This window comes from Gobio gobio (assembly GCF_949357685.1).
Source record: "Gobio gobio genome assembly, chromosome: 2".
Lineage (NCBI taxonomy): Eukaryota > Metazoa > Chordata > Actinopteri > Cypriniformes > Gobionidae > Gobio > Gobio gobio.
In genome coordinates, this window is record NC_137098.1 from 62,675,652 (window position 1) to 62,691,772 (window position 16,121).

Below are 16,121 nucleotides of genomic sequence, written 5' to 3' on the forward strand. Positions count from 1 at the left end.
TTTTGAGAATTTGAGAACTCTTTTCCTTACAAATATACTATATTTGCATCCAACCCAGTGTGTCTGGTATGAGCTTATGCGATTCCATTATGGTACAATGTTGCCTTGAGGCAACACACAGTTTTTTGTTATTTACTTTAAAACATTTGATGATATATAATGTAAAGTTCTTGAAAATACTTCTTTACTTACTAGTGAAGGTGACTCATATTTTTGTGGGTGATTAACTGGACGGAAACTAGTGAAAAATGCACCTTTCATTGGAGAAAATATGGAGCCATGTGACCTGTGCACATGTGCTGAAACAGGACACAAAATTGACCCCTGTGGGTCATGTGACCAATTTTTTGCACTTTCATTGATTAGTATTTGAGTTCTTCTTCCCTAAAATAGGTTTGACCAATAAATTGGTGTTTCATTGTATTCAAAATAAACTAAAATAGACTATGTTGCCTGGAGGCAACACCGTACCATATGAAAGAATGTGTGAGGGAGAAATAGTTTGGTCACTGCATCAGCACAAGCTAATAATTAAACCACACAGTAAACGGTAATATTACTAGTAATAATGAAAGTAACAGTTAAAGGCCCCAGAAGTGACTGAAAACGCACAGCATTTTTCGAGATATTGAAGTAATTTCCATTGAAACAGGAAGACAGGGCGGGACATATTGAACAGCTCCACCCCTTTTTTAAAATAGCCAGTAGCGTTTAGTTTATATCACAGCTCGGCCAGAGCCGTTGAGCTCGGTAAAACCGCAGTTTCCGAATCGTTCCCTATCCCCTATAGAGCACTATGTGCCATTCACCATGTAGAAAATAGTCAAGTGACCGATTGCAGCCTCAGCTTCAGTGTATTTATAATGTATGGGGCTGGGCTTCAGATTTTAGAGAGAGGGGGGGGGGGGGATATGTGCATTTTAAGAAGCCTAAAAGTGTTACCAAAAAAATAAATAAACCAGGTTTAACTACATCACACACTGTAAAAAAAAAATTCTGGTCCCCAATTGAAAATGTTCTAGTGACTGATCACATCTAATTTTTTTTAGTTGGCCAAATTGCATTTCTGTGAATTAAATTGCATCAATTCACAGAAATTCTATTTGGCCAACTAAAAAAATTAGATGTGATCAGTCACTAGAACATTTTCAATTGACCTATCGGTAAGCCCCTCCCCTCGAACGCAGATGAGCCAATGGCAGGTGAGTATCAGTCGCGCACAGTCCGGAACTCGGACATCTTTAGCTGTCCGCGCCATAGAGAAACATTGGAAAATCCGAAGCTCTCATCGGTTTGATGGTGTTTATGCTACAAAAATGCTAAAATGTCGTGCCTGACGTACTGTAACACTGACTCCAGGGATCCTAAGAGGATTTTCTGTTTGTCATACTCTCGTTAAGTTACGATTAAAGTCCCTGCTAACACACAAACTGAAATAACTAACTGTTCTCACGTCATGTAACACTGTAGGTCAAAAACACGAAGGTCTACATTTCAGTGCCTCTCCATATTAAACTGGTTATATGTAAATTAATTTGATTTTAGATATGTTTAAGGTCTACATTATCTGTCCTACTAAGGAGGACTCCTATTTTGATGGGAATTATAGTGAAAGGAAGAGCTCGCACTTGCAGTTTATCGGAGTTGTTTTGCAGATACAAAGTTTACCAGTTATTAACTGCACTCCTGAAAAGGCATACGGTCTGTGTGTATGTTTGTTTACTGTTAGTTTTATGAGCGTTTCTGTGTAATTTGTTGTGTATGTTAATGGTAATGCAACGGAGAGAGATAGTTTGTGAATGAGACGTTAATGCGCACTTCTTATGCTTTGTTTGTTCAGCTCTTACGATGATTTTTTAGAGTGAAAAAGGACATAATAAACTTGATAAACCATCAGTTAAGTTTGGCCATCATTCGGACGGGATATACGCTACATTCTGTGTCCAAAAACATATTGGGATAAGGTTTTCACACTGACAACTGTCATTGGAAGATATAGCAACTCCGTTTGTTTGTCCGAGTTAGCAACAGTAACTAAGGGGGGCGGGGCTTACCGATAGGTCAATTGGGGACCTGCATTTTTTTTTACAGTGTGTGATGTAGTTAATCTGCGTTATTTATTTTTTTGGTAACACTTTACAGGTTTCATTTGTTAACATTAGTTGTATTAACATTAACTATGAGAATTTCAAACCCTGCTTTTTATCTTCTAAATGTGAATGTTGTCATTATTTTGTAGCACACTAGCATATAGATAACAGTAATGCTAACATATTTATACTAAAAGCCATTCCATTTTGATTTCATGGGGACTTTAAAGCAGCTGTCACGAGTCCGCTATGAATATAACATTACTGTACAGAAGAAACGTTTCTGTGGTCAATCCTTCAAACAATGGCGTGCATACATCTATATATGTCTAATAATGAGTGTCTATAGCCAACACATTTTAATCCACCGTTTACAAGGGTTTATTTAAACCAACTGGCCAATAGTGATGATGATAGGACTACATGTCATATAAGAACATGCAGATGGCGCTGTTGATCAGCAGTTTCGTCTGAGAGTCAGAGCAACGTAAACACATCTCTCTTCCTTTCCATTTCTAAATATTCCACGTTGACAAACACTCATCTTTTGTTGCTCAGTTTGTTATTATTGTTGATCTCAGGATGGACTTCACAATCCGGGCCGCCACGCTCGAGGACTGTAAGGACATCTCGCGCATGCTTCTGGTGAGTCGAAGCGCCTGCGTGCGTGCGTCCATTTCTGACGATTTTAGAAACTGAAGGATTGCAACGCTCATCTGCTGCGTCACCGACAGCGCGCGCGGTCTTTCATTATCCTCCTAACTCTGCTGTTTAACCTGCGTATAATGGCATCGGTGTTGAAGGCAGGGTTACAGTAAGACATGTTCATTTGACACACTGTAACCTGACACTTGTCTTCGAGCTAGTGGACTGCATTGGAAATGTATTGCAAGGATGTATTAGCTTATTTAGCTAGCTCACATGAACTATATGCATTATGCAATATACATTTTACAGCATGTATTAATATTTGATCAATACAATTGTACCTTTAATTCATGTTAGTTCATAGTGCATTAACTAAGGTTAATAGATACAACTAACAATGAACAATACTTATTAATATGCAACATAGTCAAAGTTTAGAGATATATTATAAGTGAAGTTCAAAACATAATTTCGGGAGGAGTGAACCCATGTAATCTTTCAATTATTAACGTACACAAACGCAAATTCGGGAGGAGTGAACCCATCTAATCTTTCAATCAACTGCTAAGCATATAAGCAGCCTCCTACCTCCTTCAGGCATCCGTCGTTTGCATCCCTCCACCTCCCCAACTCCACCTACTTACATTCATGTTTACCTTTCTCTTCTTCCTAGCACTAGTAGTCCCTGGGGGGTAAATCTAAGCTTGAGTGGAAGCGGCTTCCTCAAGCCCCTCCACCGCGGACAGCAAGCCAAATACGCTAAAAACCTTATCAGCTAAAGAGTATATGGGTAAACGAACTTGTGAATACAATAAAATACAGGATGCGTCTCTCAGTCAAGAGAAGATCAAAACCCTAAAATACCACAATAAAGCCAGAGATGAATAGTATTTATAAATGTATTGTTATATCTGTGTCCCCTTTTGTCAGATTCTTACGGTAAATCAATCAATTCAATCAGAATAAGACAACACTGTATGTCTATTACCAATCAAATAAAGTCAGTATCAACTAAATTAACAGATGAATGGATTTACACAGCCTTTGCATAATCAGTGTTGGTGTAATGCATTACTAGCTAATTAATTAATTACTGTAATTTCAAGGTAAAGTAAGAAATTACTCTTAATTTCTTTGTAATTTACAGTTACTTCTGATGTGATTTTAAATACTGTAGACTACAACAACATTTCTATATAAAAAAATAGTGGATTTAACATAATTTTACATCTTATGTTACACTGTAATGTAACCTTCTCCCTTTAAATATTTTGGTCAGTTCAAGAATAATTAATGCAATTTTATATTATTTATTTGAACGAATTAAAAGAGCAGTTTTATGTCTATCTTTGTTCAACTGGTCAAGATTGATATGGGATTTAGAAAGTAATTGGTAATAGAGGTCGTCCGATAGTGGATTTCACCGATACCGATAACTAGGTTGGACCGCACTCGCCGATGACCGATTAATCAACCGATAGTTTTTAAAATGGGTACTGGATAAAAATAAATAAATAAATAAACATAACAGTGATGAACTTAATTACAAGAAATAAATAAAAAACAGTACTGAATCATGAAAATTGCTAAATTATATATGTAAAATGGATACATTAAAAAAGTTTTAACAGAACAAATTCTACAGAAAATAATTTAAACATTAAAAAAATATTATAAATGTTACTTTAGTTATAACCAAGAAAAATATATGTAAATGTCATAGGTAACAGGCTACAAGTCCCATTTGTTAAAGGGGTGGTAAACCACGATTTCACTATTCTAACTTTAGCTAGCGTGTAATGTTGCTGCTTGAGCATAAACAACATCTGCAAAGTTACAACGTTCACAGTTTAAAGCAAAGGGAGATATTTGCTTTTAAAGAAATCAATTTCTAAGGACTACAGCAAACGGCCAGCAGGCGACTACACACATTCCTCCCGGGTCTCTGACATCACCAGCCCCAATATTTACATAAAACCCTCCTCCGAGAATATTAAATAAGGAGGTATGAGGCCATTTTGTATCGCTGCATTGTTGTGGTTAGTAGGCTGGAGTGGTGTTGTTGCAATAGGCCTTTATCACACTTCCTATTTCCGGTAAGTGAAGCAGTGCACCACTACTTCCGGTCCCATCGCGACGCAATCAAAACGCGGGTGTAGCTGCAACGATCCGGTGCTCTAATACTAAATAATGACATCCTTACCTCAGATTTGACCATTTCCTGACACTAAAAGAATAGAGGAGAGCATGGGTGAGACTGATATGGTGGGATGAAGTTGTATGTTTGTGTGTTGTAGGCCTATGCATTTCCAAACTGCGGATGTTTACGTCTCATATCGTCAGCCTGCTAAAATGTTCCCATCCAAATGTGCATTCTGAATAATAAATACATTTCTAACCTGCCGCAGTCCAGTGATTGAGTCTTCTCATTAACAGTGTTTCTCTTACTAATCATATTTCATACCTGTTGTTACATTTTTAAATTAATTTGACTGATAAACACCCTTACGAAAGTTAACCATGGTTTTATTATAGTAAGAATGTAGTAAGTTAACCATGTTTTTTTTTCATGGATTGACTACCATTTGTATTAGTTTTACAAATACCACGATAAACTACAATAACCATGTTTTATTTTATTTGTAATAAAACCATGGTTCATTTTCATGTAATAAATAGATGAATGAATGCGCGGAAACTGCCTTAAAGAAAGTAAACGATGTTAAGCATTTAATTAATCTTAAACAGTAATACGTTAACAGCGTGACTGAATTTTGGCATAAATGTGTGAATTACATTTACTGTAGGCTACAATGAAATGATTGTCACTGAAAAGTTACAGAACAATGACTAAAATATTAATACAAATCAATATGTTGATTCAGATCTTTTTCGTCAGGTCTCACACACACTTCATCGCGGACACTATTTAGACGAGCACTGACAACGTGTGGTGAAATAATCACGTATGTTTACGACCCTCGGTTTATGTCGGATTAAAAAAACTACAAGTTCAACAGAGTTTGGAAAATCCTGTACACAGTAATGATCAGTTTATCTCTTCTCCTGTCTCGGAAAATGTCCGGATTTTTAAATCATCCTCCAGATGCTTATTTTAATTGTCGTTTGTTCAGCTAGGTGTTCACAGCACATTGAAAACATGCATAACCGGAAGGATCAGCACACTGCTTCGACGCGCACTTCCGGTATTCAATTCCTCTGTGATAAAGGCCAATGCCGACGAAACGCTGTTATTTTCATCCGGATTGCAGGTCTGGGGTACTTGCTTTGTTCAGCCTTCCTAGGGACGGGGGTGTGTTGCAGAGCGTTTAAAGGGTTAGTTCACCCAAAAATGAAAATTCTGTCATTAATTACTTGCTCTCATGTCGTTCGACACCCTTAAGACCTCCGTTCGCCTTCGGAACACAAATGAAGATATTTTAGTGTAAATCTGATGGCTCTGAAAGGCCTCCATTGGCACAATGCACGGTTCACTCTCAAGACCCTTAAAAGGTACTAAAAACATCGTTACAAAGTCCATCTCACTTATATAGTGATGACGATTTCAAAACACGGCCTCATGAAGCTTCGAAGCGTTATGAATCAGTGTGTCGAATCATGATTCGGATCGCGTGTCAAACCGCCAAACTGCTGAAATTTGGCGATTCAAACCGCTGATTCGACTCGCTGATTCATAACGCTTCGAAGCTTCATGAGGCCGTGTTTTGAAATCGTCATCACCATACAAGTCGTTATTTAGGGTTTTTTTGCGTACAAAAACTATTCTCGCCGATTCATAAAGTTATTGTAGAACCACTGTAGTGAGATGGACTTTGTAACGACGTCTTTAGGACCTTTTAAGGGTCTTGAGAGTGAACCGTGCATTGTGCCAATGGAGGCCTTTCAGAGCCATCAGATTTCAACTAAAATATCTTCATTTCTGTTCCGAAGACGAACGGAGGTCTGACGGGTGTCGAACGACATGAGGGGAAGTAATTAATGACAGAATTTTCATTTTTGGGTGAACTAACCCTTTAACATACAGTATGTTATATGCATGTGTGTTTGTGACAGAGGGGAACAGGTCGCAGATATATGCTGCCCATCATAAATCACGAGACAGACAGGGGTCGGAGGAGAAGACTGGAAAATGTGACATAATGGACAATATTCGTCTGTATTTGCAATTCATGAGCAGCGGTTCAGCTGCGCGAGACAAACACTGCCAGTGTGTGAATCCACAACGGCTCCCGCTGCACATTTCACGGAGGAAAGCTTCCACAATCTTCGCAAGTTCAATGCCGGATTCGCACAACGGCTTGTCCTGAAAGATGGATTTACAAACAGAAGCTGTTTACGGGCCACAACCTGTAAGTCTGATTTATTTTTCATCAATGTGTTTTCCTGTAATAGGTTAATTGTAAGTTGTAGCAAGGAAGTAAACAGATGACAACGCTGTTCTGCAAAGTCTGTTAAATGCTCATTCATACTTAACGTTATCCGACGAACACCTAACGTTACAAACACTAACGTTAAAATCTCAACAGCGAACCTGGCATTAGTGTAAATTATTCTTTGATTAGAGCTTTTGTGTATTGTTTATCTACGGGCATGCTAAACATGGTTCTGTGTGTGATTTGGCTACTAGTAAAGCCAATGTTTAGCGCTCGTTTTGGGTTAATAGTTCTTGCCACAGATATTTGGCTATAATCGTTCTAAAAATACAAAAGTAACAGTGTCATTCAGTAGCGATCACTATAGACCCGCAGTCTTTACTCTTGAGGACTGAACAGGTTCTGCTCGATCATCTTCACTAAAATGTTCTGGGTCTGATTCGGGCTCAGATTGGTATGGTTTTATTGACGCCATTGTTTCTAATACTGACCAAAGCACAGTTTACAGGTAAAGGTAAGGGGCGTGACGTTTCCGACAAATGTGCACTGCGGTTAGCGAATCACAGCACACTGGGCCAGCTAACCAATCTGAGCCCACTGCGTATTTTTGAGGGACTGGCTTCATACAACCCGAAAACCATCAGACCGGTTTTACAAGGAGGGACAGAGCAGTGTAGAATAAAGGTCAAATAAATGAAAAATAATGAAATTTTTTAAAAACTAAGCATGAACACATGTTAACAGTGCACCCCACAAACACAAGCCTTCGAAAGAATGTGTTTTACCACCCCTTTAACAAGGATGTATTAGCTTATTTAGCTAGCTCACATGAACTATATGCATTATGCAATATACATTTTACAGCATGTATTAATATTTGAGCAATACAATTGTACCTTTAATTAATGTTCGTTCATAGTGCATTAACTAAGGTTAATAGATAAAACTAACAATGAACAATACTTATTGTTACAAATTAAATATTATTGTAAAGCGTTAACATTTCATATAAATCCAAACAGTCAGCTTTTTTAGAACATTTGCCAATTATCTAATCAAAACAACAAAATATGTATTGAAATCCAATACGTTTCTGATTTGTTTATATTTCTGTCGGCTGCTTGACGATACAGTTTGCTTTCTCACGTCACGAGTTGTTACATTGTTTTAACTGCTTGAGCTACTGCTAATGTAATCCTAATGCTAATGTAATCCTAATGCTAATGTCCTCTCAGCCTCGACTACAAAGTGCATACATAGCTGTTCTTTCCCTGCTAATGAAGCATCTAGTCAACAAATTAATTACTTTATAATGATTTGGAAACATGTACTGAAGTGTTCTGTATTCACACCATTTCGCTGTCTGTGTTTTAAATGCGCATCTGATGTGTCAGCGCTCTCTGTTCAGCGCGCAGCCTCACGTGTGAATGTAAAAAAGTTGTCAGTGATAGTTTTTATTAGAGTTGTTCCGATTCCGATACAGTATCGGAAATATCACCGATACCACAGCAAATTCTGCCATCGGTATCGGCGAGTACTTGAACCCATGTACCGATCCGATACCATTTTCTTACAAGACCTAGTTATTATGACCGCAAGCTTTGCCTAACCGTTGCACGGTTCTTCTTCGCTGCTCAGAATGCATTGCAAACACAGTTGTGCTGTGTTGCTACCATAGACTGTTAAAAAAATACCAACCCCAGCGAAGAGGAAATGAAAACGCGTTAGCAGTATGTTTAGCAGTATTTCATCTCTGTGTGGATGGCGGGCGCCCGCGCGCACACACACACACACGCGCGTGACACTCGCTCACTGTCTTTGTAATCTCTGCCATGTGTCACTATCAAGCAGCAACCTCCCCCAGTTTCTCTACATCCATATTCACAGTCTATGGTCACCATATGAGGACACGAACGCATAAACTGTCACTTCATGAGAATTTACCGTTTCAGGGCTCCAGACAAAAATATCAATTAAGGAGCCATTGGCTCCTATAAGGGAAAAACTTAGGCGCCAAATAATTTTTTCAAGTGCCACAAAAGAATAAACGCATTTTAATTTTTCATGTGCAATTATATGGGCGGTGCTGAATAAAATTTTTGGCTTCTTCCATTCTTTCTCATTAAGACAACAGGTTAAGTAAAACATTTTTTTTTTTGTGTGTGTAGCTGCAGAAATTGAATAGCTTATACAATATTAATACAAGCCTCTGTATTGCACTATATTGTATTACAATTCAAAGTTTGCCATGCATCATCTCGGAAATAAAGTAGTCCGCGCTATGATGTGTGGATTTTATTTCCTGATTGAGCAACGTCTATTTCAGACTCTTAAAGACAGCGCAAATTTGTGCCGTTACAGTTTCCATATGAGTTGCCATATATTCCAAGTGTTATATGAGCATAAGTATTTTATATAAGTGTTTTGTATGCCATGTTGTTGAATTACATATTTATTTAATCATCATTTAAATAATGAACTGCTTCAAAATGCATGCTGTTAACGAAATCATTGTTGAAACAACATTTGCAGTTAGCGTATTGTATGAATAAAACAATACTACAGTACAACATAAATGCATAAACGCAACAGTACAAGGCGATTTCAGGTTACAAGGCATAAATCTTTATTCCGATTTCAAAATGCGCTCTTTGACAGTTGTAATACATGCGCAGAAGTGCCTCGTCCGCCCGCCGAGCTGATGTTCACTAAACGTAACTTTTTAATCAGCTGGGGAAATTCCTGACTATAAACAGGACGTTTGTGTTGTAATAATGTACAGGGAGACTACAGATATAAAAACGGTGTCTCCTTAGACAATGTTTTCTCAGTAATATCATATAATGTCCTATTCATTCAATAGAACGCGTGAGCTGACTAGGGAATACCAACATGGCGGCGCAGCGGCTTCACTTTTTATGACGTCATGAGCAATCCAGTCATTTATATAGATAAGTGGGTGCAGCTTTTGGGTTTTTCCAAGCTTTCCTCAGCATCTGGGAATAATCGTCAGCCACCGGACTAGACGCAGGAGGCTGCGTACGTGAAATACTCGCCATTCACCTTGTGTGGGCACTGGAGCTGTGGCTTCTTCCTGAGTATCAAGGCCCAGGTTCCTTAACGCACTTAAAATGCGTGAAAAAATATCAGAATGCAGGCCTTCTTCTGAAGTGTCAGACCTGGATTCATCTTCCTCATCTTCTTCAACATTCCCCTCAATACCACAAAGTGAATTATTTGCATGTAGTGATACGACATCCATAGAATCATCCTTCCTTTCCTGAAATGATGTTGACTCATCTCCAGGTGAGGATGCAGCAGGCAGTGCGGATGGTTGTACATTCACTGGAGAACTATGCATTTCAAGTCTACCAGCTAAGTCATGTAATGCTGCTAAAATTTGTGACTGAGTATCGTCCTTGGGCTCTTCAGGACGTGAGGACCTGGTAGGCTCATCAGGCCTCTTACGTTTGTGAGATTGTTCATTCCCCAAGGAACTACTGGGAATCACTTCTTTGCTACAACCAGCTGAATGTCTGGCTCTCTGCACTCTTTCCTGCAAAGATAGCCCTATTGCAGCTGCACAGGGATTTTTGTCCAATAAATGCTCCAATAAATTTGATTGACTCATGACAATAAGCCATAGTTCAAGGCACTCATATAATAACAGTCTGTGATAAGAAAAAAATAAAGGATTGACTGTAACCAAATCACAATAAAATGAAAATAGGGCGCGGCCGAGTATTTTTGCGAAATGATTTAAAATCGTTTGAATGCTTAAGCTGAAAAAAGAGACTTAAATAACAAGCAGATTTTTTTCAAGGCAAGCAACCGAAAACCATGATCTCTCTCAAAATCTGGAGCTGAACTATTGAAATTGCTTATTTGGCATGGGGCCAGGGTGGGCCAAGCTTCTGATTGGTCTGTATTGTCAAATCTTTCACACTAGGAACTGGCAGAGCATGAGAAAGTTTTAGACCAGATCAAGATTACACAAAGAGGTAGGCATGATTGTCACATCTCTCCAATACAAATACAATGATTTGTATGGAATAATTCATGCTGTGGATTGTTTTAGTAAGAATTTGGAGCTGGTACTAATCATACTTCTTTACTATAGATCTGGAGCAGGATGGATTCTCCAAAAACCCTTTTTTCCATGGAATTATTGCCGAAGTGCCAGAGCATCTTAAGTCCAGAGATGGTGAGAAAAAAAGAACTGGGCTGCCTGATTCGATATTTATCTTTGATCAGCAATCGAGCAAAAATCTGCTGTCCTTCTGTGTTGTGTTATACATTTGTTATCTAATCTGGGCCTGTGTGTCATGTCTAGCCTGAGTGTATGGATGTTACATAAGCCTGTTTTGCCATTTTATTCTCTTGCTTTACCTCCCCAGAGTTACATCATATATACATTTTCTACACATTTTTAAGGGTTCATGACATGAGAAATCAATTTTGCCTTGATTATAAGAGGTCTTTGTACTAGGGATGTTAACCGATGACCGTTTGACCGGTGGTTGACCGTATCAACGTTAACCGATCAAAGTTGTCGGTTGTCGGTAAAAAAAAAAAAGTGATCTCTAAATTAGGCTATTATAGACAGTGGACTAAACGCTACTACAGTTCGCCATCTCATTCCAAAATCTTTTTGTGTGAAGTGAACAAATCCCTCACACTCAATTTTTCATAACTCGACTCTTTGTACTTAATAAACCAATAAAAACATTTGGCGCGACGTCACAGCGTTTGGGTTTGCGCGCTCACAAGGTTTGCAGTTAGAGCCAGGGCAGACGACAGTATGAAGCGTGCAAAGAAAAGTAGTGTGTGGGACCATTTCACCAAAAAGAACGACACAGATGTAAGTTGCAACTTGTGTGATACAGTGCTTAATTAGAAGGCACACAGTGAGTTAGACCTGCCTTGGCCGGTGCGTCTTTTACGCATTCTGAAGGTGCCTGTTTTATCCATTGGTTTTATCGTGTTGCAGTCTATTAGACAACATTCCGCATAAGATGGGCTTACATTTGGAAATATATTACATCTACATTTCAGTGGTAACACATAAGGTGTTGATCATCATCTTTCTTTATTATTGTTAGCACTACCTCGAACTAAAGCTGCGTCTCTTCGGAGCTGTCATTTTCTTAAATGAGCCGCGGCAATGTTTCAGATGAGCTTCTAACGCTAGACAAATGCCTTTATTTTCAACGCGATCACCTTGTACCCAAACCATTTCGAAACTAAGGAGCCATCGTCCTCCGATTACAAACAAGCTCCTCTGCGCCGCGTTTGCGGGACTCATGTTTCGCGCTGTAGGGGATTTTAAAAAAGTGACGTGAGTGGAAGGGAGGCGGCGGCGCCGGGACAGTGTGTGTGTGTGAGAGCGGGAGGCAGAGCGGCAGAGAGATGCGACAGAGTTGCGAAATTGCAGGCGCGGCTCGCGGCTGTTATTTCAAATAGCGCAGCATATTTTAAACTAATCGGTTAACCGGTTTCAACCGGCTAATGAGGCTCGGTGGTCGGTCAAGAAAATGTTTAGTTTTCGCCATCCCTACTTTGTACCATAAAACGCCTTGCAAGTTTCATAGCTTAAAACATCCACCTCATTATAAACAAACCAGTTATTTAATCAAGCTCTAAAAACGGCTCATACACCAGGCAAATACATTTACATATGACTGCCTCCAGAGAAAGTCATTGATGAATAGTTATACATCATCATAGCCAGTTCAGTCACTTAACGGCTGACATTTGGTTAACCTGGATGTGAGCACTGCGTCAAAAGCAAAACCATTATAATCACTGACACTGTCTACACTAGATATTGTATACAGAAGATGCATGTTCAGAGTGAAAGAACATTTGCTTTGATTCGTCCAGTTTAAACAGCTCGCCTGTGTCTCTGTACAGACTTCAGAAGGATCCCAGCGTCAGAAACAAGTAGATGATTTATTTTAAATCAGTGTCTTTTCACACCAAGTGCAAATAGCGTGCCTTGTTGGCAAGTGCTATTCGCACTAAGTCCGCCTAACAATGCCTGGTTGGGCCAAACACGATTTAAAAATGTGCTTTGACTTCAGTGGCGCTGACTTTGACATGGATTCGAATCCGCCTTTTGTAGAGTTTGTTCTTATCTCTTTTCTCAAATCACACCAGAAATGCATTTACTTTTAATAAAAATTAAGAAAATGTTCGAAATGTGGAAATAAAGTGCCTAACGAAATGTTTAATAATAATAAAAGCATTTATTGGGTAGGGGTAGGTGTAGGGAGGGCTTTTATTGTCCCATTAAGGTGGCATCCATTTAATAATTTTAATAAATATAATCATTTACACTGTTATTATTGCATCCTGTTAATGTACAACAATACTGAGGTGCAAATAGTATGTATCAAAATAAAGTTTAAATTACATGTAATTACTGTTTACATATATTGCAAACAACTGGGGTCCGTTCTTCGTACGTCGCTAACTCAGTTAGCTGGATTTGATTGTTGACGATTTGGCATGATCTCGGATTGTTTGGTTCTTCTAAGCTCATCCTGGACTTGCTGTCATAGTAACAGGTCCGTAAGCTTAAACCTGCTCGGGAGCAGCTTATTTCATGTAAACAGGATTAGATTGCATCTTGAGGTGATACTTAAAATCTGTCCCAGCCACAGCTACTTTATTACAAGAGTTCATTACTGAACCAGGGGCAATAATAATAATTTTAAAATAAAAATGTTATATTGTATATGTATATGAGAATGTATATAATATTATAATGTTGTTTATAATAATATAGACACAGCCACTTGATTGAGCGATTTATTTGTGATGGAATAATTACTTTATAATTTTATTGGAGGTTTACACACATGTTGAAAAGTTACTCTGAGCCGTGCATTAATTTAAGTGATGACAGATATTATGGGATGGCTTGATGCAGCGCAAGAGATGCAGAGAATTTGATCTTGACCTTTAAGAAACTTTAATACTGTCACGTTACAAATCTGCTCCAAATTGAATTAAAAATTAAATTACAGCATTGAAATAAAAATGTAAAGGGTGTACAAATACTGTATAAAATCGTGAATATAAATAATTGGTAATCATGTTAAAAAAACAAAAAAACATTTATAATTTATCTATCATAACTTTTATGTTGGTTTGGTGGTTTGGCTGTTTCCTTATAAAGGTCCAGAAATTCGTGGGGGTTTTATTGTATAATTTGTCAAGTTTTTTTGCCAGGTGGCTTTTTTAATTATATGATGTCATTACGTTGCTGTCTTGACGCCAACCTATCGCTGCATTGCTGATCGTGGTTTCGAGTATCGATGCATCTGCCCTCTTCAGGGAACACAAGAACGCGCTGTGATCTGTGATCATTTAATCCAGATATTTTAATCCAATCCGCAAATTCGTCTGAAGAACCAAATTAGCCAGAGATCAGTTATCACGATTAAAAGATCTGGGATCTGTCAAATCATCTTAGATGTATTAAGCGAGGTACGAAGAACGGGCCCCTGATCAAAAACCAGGAACAAAATAACACTCTAGCTAAACAGTCTAGCTAAATGAGATAACAAGGGGTGTGGTGAATGGGAAACTCCTGGGGAGACTAATCAACATGAAAAACTACAAGAACTACAAAAACCCCACAGGAAACAGGACACAGAAACAAAGCATAGAACCTAGGGACTAATAAACTACAACATAAAAGTCCCCACAAGTGCAAGACACAGATCAGATGTGACACTTAGTGTAAATAGCATCTATCACTATTTGCACTTGGTGTAAATATCCGCTGCCTTATTTTAATGGTGTCCCTGGTGGCATCAGAGGATGATATAATTGTTCGGAGCATTTGAAAGCAGATTGTTTAGTAAGCGAGGCACAGTGTAATGGAGAGTTTGTAAAGAAGCTTTTGTTGAAGGATAAAGCAGCGACTGTATTGAATCTGACAGCAGCTGATTATTTTTATAATGCTTTGTCTGTAAATTATGTTTTTTCTGCATCAAGCTGACTGAATGATTCTCTTTACAGGTCATACCAAGGTTGGTTACTCTCTGTACTTCTTCTCGTACAGCTCATGGAAAGGTCGGGCAGTGTACATGGAGGATCTGTATGTGATGCCAGAGTTCAGAGGTAAGGAAAGAACACTGTGTGCTTTTGTTTATTTGAATGTAACAAACTGATTATTGATTTTCTGTGAGTATCTCCAGGGAAAGGCATTGGTAAGGCTCTGATGGCAAAAGTTTCCCAGGTGAGGGGGGGGGGGGGGGGGGTGTATACTAGATAACGGCAGCATTTGCAGCCGGTCATAAGAAGCTGTTGAATCAATCTGTTGTGATTTGTGTTTATGATCGCCCTCAGCTTGGTCTGGCTGCGGGTTGCACCCAGCTGAATTTCACTGTGTTGAACTGGAACAAGTCATCTCTTGACTTCTACCGAAAGCAGGGCTGCTGGGATGTGACCTCCGACCTCGGCTATCACTGCATGCGCTGTGAGGGCGATGCCCTTGAACACTTGGCACAGGGGGACCTTTAAATTTTGAAGCACATTGATTCCCCTGTCAACCAGACCACAGCCACAAATGTAGGATTGAAAATAAACGAAGATATTTGAAATTGAACAAAGAAATCTGCTTTACTGTTGTCAACACCCATCTGTCTTATACATTCTATACATGCTGAGTACAATTAATGGTATAAGTTTTTAAAATGTAATACATCTATTTTGTAGCTATTTTAAGTGTAACCATAACCAGATTTTGTCATTAAATTCTTTCAATTACAAATGATTTGCAAACTAGTTTTGATTTGGTATTGACTATGAAGTGCTACCTATTGCAATACAATATAGTCACATTATAGCAACGCTCTCCCACATATTTTGCTATTGTAACTGCGCTTATTTCAGTCGTTGTTTTAAGTTGCAGTGGGTGGTAAAGACGAGAAACATACAGTTTTCTATCATCTTGCTTATAACGTTTCTTTAGTCA

General features: G+C 38.6%; 1 protein-coding gene across 2 annotated transcripts; it reads left to right on the plus strand.

Annotated features, from left to right (window-relative positions):
- Positions 1 to 2,548: 2,548 nt before the first annotated feature.
- sat2a.1 (spermidine/spermine N1-acetyltransferase family member 2a, tandem duplicate 1) lies at positions 2,549 to 15,914 on the plus strand. 2 transcript variants are annotated; one of them, XM_079809131.1, is made up of 7 exons: positions 2,549 to 2,577; positions 2,672 to 2,735; positions 11,082 to 11,133; positions 11,253 to 11,336; positions 15,164 to 15,265; positions 15,343 to 15,383; positions 15,494 to 15,914. In XM_079809131.1, exons 2-7 carry the CDS (start codon positions 2,673 to 2,675, stop codon positions 15,665 to 15,667), a joined length of 516 nt encoding a protein of 171 aa, XP_079665257.1. In that variant the 5' UTR covers positions 2,549 to 2,577; position 2,672; the 3' UTR covers positions 15,668 to 15,914. The 2 variants fall into 2 exon arrangements, with proteins under 2 accessions (XP_079665257.1, XP_079665258.1); XM_079809132.1 differs by lacking the exons at positions 2,549 to 2,577; positions 2,672 to 2,735 and adding an exon at positions 6,813 to 7,108.
- Positions 15,915 to 16,121: the final 207 nt, after the last annotated feature.